The sequence below is a fragment of the Pan troglodytes genome, chromosome 1, assembly GCF_028858775.2.
Source record: "Pan troglodytes isolate AG18354 chromosome 1, NHGRI_mPanTro3-v2.0_pri, whole genome shotgun sequence".
Classification (NCBI taxonomy): Eukaryota; Metazoa; Chordata; class Mammalia; order Primates; family Hominidae; genus Pan; species Pan troglodytes.
This window is the reverse complement of record NC_072398.2, coordinates 198,729,254-198,739,062: the sequence shown is the minus strand read 5'-3', so window position 1 is coordinate 198,739,062 and position 9,809 is coordinate 198,729,254. Positions and strand designations below refer to the sequence as shown.

Genomic DNA, 9,809 nt, shown 5'->3' with positions numbered 1-9,809 from the left:
GAGTAGCTGGGACTACAGGAGCCCGTCACCACACCTGGCTAATTTTTTTTGTATTTTTAGTAGAGACAGGGTTTCACCATGTTAGCCAGGATGGTCTCGATCTCCTGACCTCGTGACCCACCTACCTCGGCCTCCCAAAGTGCTGGGATTACAGGTGTGAGCTACCATGCCCGGCCTCATACAACTTTTTTTTTTTTGGAGTTTCACTCTTGTTGCCCAAGCTAGAGTGTAATGGCGTGATCTCGGCTCACTGCAACCTCCACCTCCCAGTTTCAAGCGATTCTCCTGCCTCAGCCTCCCAAATAGCTGGGATTACAGGCCCGCACCACCACACCTGGCTAATTTTTTGTATTTTTAGTAGAAGTGGGGTTTCACCATGTTAGCCAGGCTGGTCTCAAACTCCTGACCTCAGGTGATCCACCCGCCTTGGTCTCCCAAAGTGCCAGGATTACAGGCATGAGCCACCGCACGCGGCCATTTTTTTGTTTGTTTTTTTTTGAGACAGGGTCTCATTCTGTCAGCCAGCCTCGAGTGCAGTGGTGTGATTACAGTTCACTGCAGCCTCCACCTCCTGCGGCTCCAGTGATCTCCCACCTCAGCCTCTTGAGTAGCTGGGCCTACAGGAGCACACCACCATGCCTGGCTAATTTTGGGACAGGATCTTGCTCTCACCCAGGCTGGAGTGCAGTGGCACAATTACAGCTCACTGCAACCTCTGCCTTCCAGGCTCAAGCCATCCACCTCAGCCTCTTGAGAAGCTGGGACTACAGGTGTGCACCACCACATGTAGCTAATTTTTTTTTTTTTTTTTGAGATGGAGTTTCATTCTTGTTGCCTAGGCTGGAGTGCAATGGTGCTATCTCAGCTCACTGCAACCTCTGCCTTTCGGGTTCAAGCGATTCTCCTGCCTCCGTCTCCTGAGTAGCTGGGATTAAAGGCATGTGCCATCACGCCCGGCTAATTTTGTATTTTTAGTAGAGACGGGGTTTCTCCATGTTGGTCAGGCTGGTCTCAAACTCCTGACCTCAGGTGATCTTCCCGCCTCAGCCTCCCAAAATGCTGGGATTACCGGCATGAGCCACCACACCCAGCCAATTTTTGTATTTTGTACAGAGACAGGGTCTCCCTATGTTGCCCAGGCTGGTCTCAAACTCTTGGGCTCAAGGGATTCACCCTCCTCAGCCTGCCAAAGTGCTGAGATTACAGGCATAAGTCACTGTGCCCAGCCACAATCTTCTAAATCTCCAAAAATACCTATCTTTTACCTCAGCACCTGACCTATACAACTTTTATTATAGCATATTGTTGTAATTGTTCTACTTTATTATTAGTTATTGTTGTGCTTACTATATAAATTAAACTTGGCTGGATGCAGTGGCTCACGCTTGTAATCCTAGTACTTTGGGAGACTGAAGCTGGTGGATTGCCCGAGCTCAGGAGTTCAAGACCACCCTGAGTGACATGATGAAACCCCATCTCTGCTAAAATACAAAAAAAAGGCCGGGCGTGGTGGCTCATGCCTGTAATCCCAACACTTTGGGAGGCTGAGATGGGCAGACCACTTGAGGTGAGGAGTTCCAGACCAGCCTGGCCAACATGGCAAAACCCCATCTCTGCTAAAAATACAAAAATTAGCCGGGCCTGGTGGCACGTGCCTGTAGTCCCAACTACTCAGGAGGCTGAGGCGAGAGAATCACTTGAACCCGGGGAATGGAGGTTGCAGTGAGCCAAGATCACACCACTGCACTCCAGACTGGGCAACAAAGAGAGATTCTATCTCAAAAATAATAATAATAAAATAAAATACAAAAAAAAAATTAGCTGGGCATGGTGGCAGGCTCCTGTAGTCCCAGCTACTTGGGAGGCTGAGGTATGAGAATTGCTTGCATCTGGGAGGCAGAGGTTGCAGGGAGCTGAGATCGCACCATCACACTCCAGCCTGGGCGACAGAGTGAGACTCTGTCTCAAAAAATAATAAAATAAAATACAGAAAAGAAAATTAGCCAGGCGTGGTGGCACATGCATGTAGTCCCAGCTACTTGGGAGGCTGAGATGGGAGAGTCACTTGAACCCAGGAAATGGAGGTTGCAGAGAGCCAAGATCACGCTACTGCACTCCAGCCTGGGAAACAAAGCAAGACTCCATCTTAAAAAATAATTATTATGATAAAATAAAATAAGATAAAATACAAAAAAAAAATTAGCTGGGCGTGGTGGCAGGTGCCTGTAATCCCGGCTATTTGGGAGGCTGAGGCAGGAGAATCACTTGAACCTGGGAGGAGGAGGTTGCAGTGAGCCAAGATAGCGCCACTGCACTCCAGCTTGGGTGACAGAGCGAGACTCTTGTCTCAAAAAAATAAAATAAAATAAATAAAAATAATAAAGTAAATTAAACTTTATCATAGGTATGGAAAAACATACTGTCTGTAGGGTTTGGTACTATCTGAGGCTTCAGGCATTCACTGGGGATCTTGGAACATACTTCCCAAGGATAAGGGGGGACTACTGTACTTGGTAGTTCCTCAAACAGGACAAATGACCAGGCTGTCTCTGCACCTGGACACTTGCAATTCCCTCCACATGCAGGGTCTTTCTTCTTTTGGCTCACTCCATTTTTGGGTCTCAGCTAAAGCATCCTATTCTCAAGGAAACCTCTGATTACCTGAAGTTGGTGTAGTAAGAGAGGGGCACCTCCTCTGCGCTGCTGCTCATCTCAGGGGAGCCTGATTGCCCATTCTCTGCTGATCTCTGCCATGTCTGAGCTGGCCACTGTGGCAGCCCCTGTGCTCAGTGCTGGGTAAATAAATGAATAAACAGAGCTTTGTATTTTGGATAGGGAAGCAGTCTACTCTCCTCAAAACACAAAACTCCCTCAGGACCTCTTCTTGGCACTGCCATCGCCTGGAGACAGAGGGAACAGATCACATCTGTGCAGGTGCAGCCCTCAGGGAGGGGGTGCGTGTGTGCAGGGAGGTTGTTCTGGGAAGACAAATTTCAGTTTAATGTAGAGGTGCTTTTTCTTCCCAGGCAAAGTTGGGGTGCCTAAAGAGTAAGGAGCTCTCTCAGTGGTGGTGTGCAAGTGGGGTTGCTCATGTGGAGAGATGACACCAGGAAAGGCTTGAGTCTTCAAGGTTCCTGGAGGACCCCCCATCTCCCGCCAACACATACTCACACACATGTACATTCACAGAGCCCTGCAGGAGAGGGCCTGGGAGAGGGTGGGAGGCCCCTTACCTCTCCAGGGACCAGTGCAACCAGCCAGGTTAAGCGGCCCTGGTCTCCGTGCCTCCGCCAGTCACGCGGGCCTGTTTCGCGGCCTGGGCCGAGAGCGTGTCCATGATGAAGCCCCGCGCCCAAGGACGAGCCCCCGCCAGCGCAGTTCGCAGCAGCTCCTGGTCCCTCTCGCAGCGCCGCTTCTGGGGACCAGTTAGGGGCTGGCTGGAGCGTAGCAGAACCTGCGGACCGGACTCAGTTCTGGAAGTGACCCCCCAGCCTTAGGGGTCCTCTAAGCCAGGTCTGCACACCGACAGGCTGGAGTGCAACGACCAGGGCGAACTCACGAGGCTTCGGACCAGTCTGGGGGTGTTGTGGCCAAAGTGGTTTGGGACCCTATGAATAGACCGTGGGCGGGTCCTGGCTTGACAAAGAAGGGACTAAGCTTCGCGGGGCCCGGAACCGTCAGGGGCGGGGCCAGAGAAAAGTGATACCCTTCCCAGCGAAAAGGCGGGAGAGGGGCGGGACCAGAATGGGGCAGGAGTTGGGGCAGCGGCTACGCCGCGAATTGACCGGGCCAAAAAGAAAAGGCCCAGAAAGGACGCAGCCACCCAGGGGCGGAGCGTGGGGAGGGCGCGCTCCCTCTGCCGCTGGGAGCCGGGTGGTAGCTGAGCACCGGGAAGCGACCTCCCTGACGGAAGCGGGCGCTGCGCGCCAGGGCATCATCGTCCACCAAGTGTGGCACGATCACCGCACGGGGGTATCTGGGGCACAAGCTGAAGTCCTCGTTCACCTCGCTCAGCCGCCACGCGTTGGTCTGCAGCGCAGGGAGGAGAGAGGCCAGGTCTAGGGCACCCAGGGAGTGCCCTGTCCCCGCGCCTCTTCCAGGCCCGGCGCTTCCACCTTCCCGGGCCCCTACGACCGCGCCCACTTCGCGAGCTACTCTCTTGCAGTAGCGTTCGGGCGGGAGGAAGTGCCAGGAGTCGCCCAATCTCAGGCCCTTGGGACGGTAGAATAAAGGGAAGGAGGTGATGACTGATTCCAGGGAGGACAGCGTCCGGAGAAGGAAGTCAGGGGCTCTGGGGAGGGTCGAAATTGCCTCGCCCGCGCCTTTTCCAGCCCCTCAGTCCTGTAGCTTCAGCTTCGGCCTCTCCAAGTACCCCGGACCACCCTGCATCCCCCTGCCATTTAGCTGCGGCTGCGGAGCCTCTTTGGACAGAAGCACCTTTTTATTCCCCTCTACGCGAGACAGGGAGAGCTTAAAGGGCTCGGGAGCTCCCTCGGCACACCTCGATGGAGCGGGCGATGCCCAGCGTCGCTTCCGCGCCCTCTATTGCCAGCTGCAGCACTCGCAGGTCTTTACAGCACAGGGTGATGGTGCCCGAGTCACTCGCAACCCTGGGGAGGGACGGTCCTTTCCCAGGAGAGGGGCAACGAGTTTCCCGGATTGGGCTTACGCAGGAGGGCGCCAGCTCTGACTGCGCTGGCCGTGCCCCCTAGTCCGCCAAGCCGCGCGCTCCCCAACCCCGGGGACCCCCCCCCCCCCCCGCCACGTCTCACTGCTTCTCGAAGGAGTCGACGCTACGCAACAGCAACAGCCACAGGTCCGGAGAGGACGCGGGCCCTGGCGACAGCAGCAGGTGGTGGACGGTGACTCACAGCGTGCCGCGAAGCGGGGGCGCCTCCGGGCCCTGTAGAAACTCTGCTTGGGCCCAGCCCGTATGGATCAGCTCCGAGAACTCCATTCTGCCAGTGAGAGACCCGCGGCCCAGCAGAAGGCCAGACTCTGAGAGCGTCAGGAGGGGCAGGCTGGAGCTCCGAAAGGGATAGGAACTGCCTGGGCAGCTGGCGACGCCGTCTGGACAGCTGTTAAGGAGGCCCCTCAGAGGAAAGGATCACAGTTTCACAGGAATTTCCCCTCATATTGCCAATATCTCTTAGCGAGGTCCCTGGCCAGAAGCAAATCTCCATGTCATCGTCTGTGAAATGGGGAGAATAATCTTGCCTAAAGTCCTTAACCCTGTGCCTGGGTTGCAGGAGACACTCAACATTTTTGTATTTTTGTTTTTTCAAGCCCTGAGGTGCTAGCACTACTGCTAACTTTAAAAAGAAAGAAAGACCGGGCGCAGTGGCTCAGGCCTGTAATCCCAACACTTTGGGAGACCGAGGCGGGGCGGATCACCTGAGGTCAGGAGTTCGAGACCACCCTGGCTAACATGGTGAAACCCTGTTTCTACTAAAAATACAAAAAATTGGCCAGGCGTGGTAGCTCACACCTGCAATCCCAGCACTTTGGGAGGCCGAGGCGGGCCAATCACGAGGTCAGGAGATCGAGACCATCGTGGCCAACATAATGAAATCCTGTCTCCACTAAAAATACAAAAATAACTAGGCATGGTGGCGTGCGCCTGTAATCCCAGCTACTCGGGAGGCTGAGGCAGGAGAATCGCTTGAACCCAGGAGACCGAGGTTGCAGTGAGATGAGATAGCACCATTGCACTCCAGCCTGGGCAACAAGAGCAAACTCCGTCAAAAAAGAGAAAGGAAAGAAGAAAGGAAGGAAGGAGGGAGGGAGGGAAGGAGGGAGGGAGGGAAGGAAGGAAGGAAGGAAGGAAAGAAAGAAGGAAGGAAGGAAGGAAAGGAAGAAAGATAACTATCTCTTCCACCGTACCCTGGTGGAAGGGCTGGAAAGTGGGTGTGAAACTGGGAACTGCCTACTTCCTCCCATACATAAGAAACTTGGGTTGGGGAAATCCTTTGGTCCACCTTAAATGCTGCAGCTGTGTAGCTGGCGTCCCTCCTCGACCTCGCAGCTGGAAGTCCCTGCCTGAGGGCGCCTCTGTGCAGCCCACTTCTGGCTGAGTCCAGACCTCAAGAACCCCATCAGCTATCCACCATCGTTTCAGCAAGTGTGTATTACCTGTACAGTGAGTTAGCTGGGCCCTGTGTTTGGTGCTGGGGCCCAGGGATGACTGGGGAAGATTCTGTTCACAGGGTTTTCAGTCTGGCAAGAGACACAATTAAGCTGGTAAAATTGCAGGACGAGAGCTGAGCCGATTTACCACAGGACCCATCTATTCATCCATCCGTCTTCTTTTTCTTTTGTAAATATTTCTGTGGAGATGGGGGTCTCCCTGTTTTGCCCAGGCTGGTCTTCAACTCCAAGCCTCAAGCAATGCTCCTGCCGCATGGCCTCCCAAAGTGCTGGGATTACAGGCATGAGCCACCATGCCCAGCTTATTTTATTTATTTATTTATTTATTTTCTTTCTTTCTTTCTTTCTTTTTAATTGAGAATAAAGGAATAGGGCTGGGTGCGGTGGCTTACGCCTGTAATCCCAACCCTTTGGGAGGCTGAGGTGGGTGGATACCTTGAGGCCAGAAGTTCAAGAACAGCCTGGCCAATATGGCTAAATCTGGTCTCTACTAAAAATACAAAAATTAGCCAGGCATGGTGGTATGTGCTTGTAGTCCCAGCTACTCGGGAGGCTGAGGCAGGAGAGTCCCTTGAACCCGAGAAACGGAGGCTGCAGTGAGCTGAGATCACACCACTGCACTCTAGCCTGGGCAACAGAGCAAGACTCTGCCTCAAAAAAAAAAAAAAAAAGCCAAGCGAGTTGGCTCACGCCTGTAATCCCAGCACTTTGGGAGTCCAAGGCAGGCGGATCACTTGAGGTCAGGAGTTCAAGACCAGCGTGGCCAATATGGTGAAACCCTGTCTCTACTAAAAATAGAAAAATTGGTCGGGCATGGTGGTTCGCACCTGTAGTCCTAGCTACTTGGGAGGCTGAGGCAGGAGAATTGCTTGAACCCAGGAGGTGGATGTTGCAGTGAGCTGAGATCATGCCACTGCACTCTAGCTTGGGCAATAGAGTGAGACTTGTATCAAAAAAAAAAAAAAAAAGAAAAGAAAAGAAAAAAGAAAGAAAAAGAATAGAGGAATAGGGAGGGGAGTGGTGGCTCATGGCCATAATCCTAGCACTTTGGGAGACCGAGGCAGGAGGATCACTTGAGCCCAGGAGTTTGAGACCAGCCTGGGCAACATGGTGAAACCCCAACTCTACCAAAAACACAAAAAATTAGCCAGGTGTGGCATGGGCCTGTGGTCCCAGCTACTTGGGAGGCTGAGGTGGGAGGATCACTTGAGCCTGGGAGGTGGGGGTTGCAGTGAGCTGAGATTGCACCACTGCACTCCAGCTTGGGTGACAGAGTGAGACCCCGTCTCATTAAAAAAAAAAAAAAAAAGAGGCCGGGCACGGTGGCTCACACCTGTAATCCCAGCACTTTGGGAGGCCGAGATGAGCGGATCACGAGGTCAAGAGATCAAGACCATCCTGGCTGACACGGTGAAACCCTGTCTCTACTAAAAATACAAAAAAATTAGCGGGGCATGGTGGCAGGCACCTGTAGTCCCAGCTACTTGGGAGGCTGAGGCAGGAGAATGGCATGAACCCAGGAGGTGGAGCTTGCAGTAAGCCTAGATTGCGCCACTGCACTCCAGCCTGGGCGACAAAGTGAGACTCCGTCTCAAAAAAATAAAAAAATAAAAGAATAGGCTGGGCGCAGTGGCTCACGCCTGTAATCCCAGCACTTTGGGAGGCTGAGGTGGGTGGATCACTTGAGGTCAGGAGTTCGAAACCAGCCTGGCCAACATGGCGAAAACCCGTCTCTACTAAAATATACAAAAATTAGTGGTGGCAGGCAACTTAATCCCAGCTACTTGGGAGGCAGAGGCAGGAGAATCTTTTGAACCCGGGAGGCGGAGGTTGCAATGAGCCGAGATTGAGCCATTGCACTCAAACCTGGGGGATGAGTGAGACTTCTCTCAAAAAAAAAAAAAAAGAAGAAAAGAAAAAAAGAATAAAGGAATAAAACAATGGTACTTCATAGACACAGAAGCCTTTTTCAAATTTTTTATTTTGAGACAGGTCAGCCTCTGTCACCCAGGCCTGGAGTGTAGTGATGTGATCAGGGCTCACTGCAGCAGCTTTGCCCTTCTGGACTCAAGCAATTCTTCCATCTCGGTCTCCCAGGTAGTTGGGCACAGGCATGTGCCACCATGCCCTAATTTTTTTTTTCTTTCTCATCCTCTGACTTTCAATCCTGTTATTTATTTATTTATTTTTTTGAGACGGAGTCTCACTCTGTTGCCCAGGCTGGACTGCAGTGGCGCAATCTCGGCTCACTGCAAGCTCCGCCTCCCGGGTTCACGCCATTCTCCTGCCTCAGCCTCCCAAGTAGCTGGGACTACAGGTGCCTGCCACCATGCCCGGCTAATTTTTTTGTATTTTTTAGTAGAGATGGGGTTTCACCATGTTAGCCAGGATGGTCTCGATCTCCTGACCTCGTGATCCACCCACCTTGGCCTCCCAAAGTGCTGGGATTACAGGCGTGAACCACCGCGCCTGGCTGAGTTCAAAACCATTATGAGCAACAGAGGAAGACCTCATCTCTATCAAAAACTAAAAAAAAAAAAAAAAATTAGCTGGGTGTGGGGTCTTGGCCCTGTAAGTCCCAGCTACTGAGGAGGTCAAGCAAGAGAATCACCTGAGTCCAAGAGTTCAAGGTTGCAGTGAGCTGTAATCCCACCACTGCACTCCAGCCTGGCAACAAAGCAAGACCCTGTCTCGAAAAAAAAAAAAAAAAGCATAAATTGTAAAATTCCAGACCAGCAGCAGCAGCTGGGATGGGAATTTGGTAGAAATGCAGATTACCAGGCCCCACCCCATACATACTGAATCTGAAACTCTGGGTGGTGGGGCCTAGCCATCTTAGCAAGCTTTCTAGGTGATTCTGATGCATGCTAAAGTTTGTGAACCACTAGAAGGTATATAAACAGAGAAAACTATGCTGTTAGAATGAGGGTGGTGTTACCCTTAGGAGATTAGTGACAGGCCAGGAGCACATGGGAGGCTAACAGCAGTTCCTGGGTGCTGGTAATACTCTGTTGCTTGATCTGGGTGCTGGTTACATGGATGTGTTCAGTTTGGGAGAATTCATCGAGCCATACATTCATTTATTTACTTATTTACTTATTTTTTGAGATGGAGTTTCGCTCTTTTTGCCCAGGCTAGAGTGCAGTGGTGTGATCTTGGCTCACTGCAACCTCCGCCTCCAGGCTCCAGTGATTCTCCTGCCTCATCCTCCTGGGTAGCTGGGATTACAGGCATGCACCACCACGCCCAGCTCATTTTGTATTTTTAGTAGAGATAGGGTTTCACCATGTTGGCCAGGCTGGTCTTAAACTCCTGACCTCAGGTGATCTGCCCGCCTCAGCCTCCCAAAATGTTGGGATTACAGGCGTGAGCCACCGTGTCTCCATGCATTTATGATATGTACAGTTTTTCTGTGTGTATGTTACACTTCTTTCCCCTTCCTTCCTTCCTTCCTTCCTTCCTCCCTCCCTCCCTCCCTCCCTTCTCTCTCTCTCTCTCTTTCCTTCTTTCTTTCTTTTGACAGAGTCTTGCTTTGTCACCCAGGCTGGAATGCAATGGCTCGATCTCGGCTCACTGCAACCTCTGCCTCCCGGGTTCAAGCGATTCTCTTGCCTCAGCCTCTCAAGTAGCTGGGACTACAGATGCATGCTACCACACTCGGC

General features: G+C 52.2%; 1 protein-coding gene across 1 annotated transcript; it reads right to left on the bottom strand.

The window, feature by feature from the left end:
* Window positions 1-3,678: 3,678 nt before the first annotated feature.
* Window positions 3,679-6,286, bottom strand: LOC134807003 (uncharacterized). The gene is made up of 4 exons (XM_063808848.1): window positions 6,275-6,286; window positions 4,872-5,078; window positions 4,502-4,708; window positions 3,679-4,212 (listed from the first exon to the last, which is right to left on the bottom strand). Exons 1-4 carry the CDS (start codon window positions 6,284-6,286, stop codon window positions 3,769-3,771), a joined length of 870 nt encoding a protein of 289 aa, XP_063664918.1. The 3' UTR covers window positions 3,679-3,768.
* Between the last annotated feature and the right edge of the window lie 3,523 nt (window positions 6,287-9,809).

Bases quoted from the DNA above. Each gene is read 5' to 3' on its own strand.
- LOC134807003 (XM_063808848.1), bottom strand. The intron at 4,709-4,871 runs GTGAGTCACCGT...TTGGCGGACTAG, and splicing joins CCCCCGCTTCGCGGCACGCT to GGGGCACGGCCAGCGCAGTC. The intron at 4,213-4,501 runs GTGTGCCGAGGG...TACCGTCCCAAG, and splicing joins GCATCGCCCGCTCCATCGAG to GGCCTGAGATTGGGCGACTC.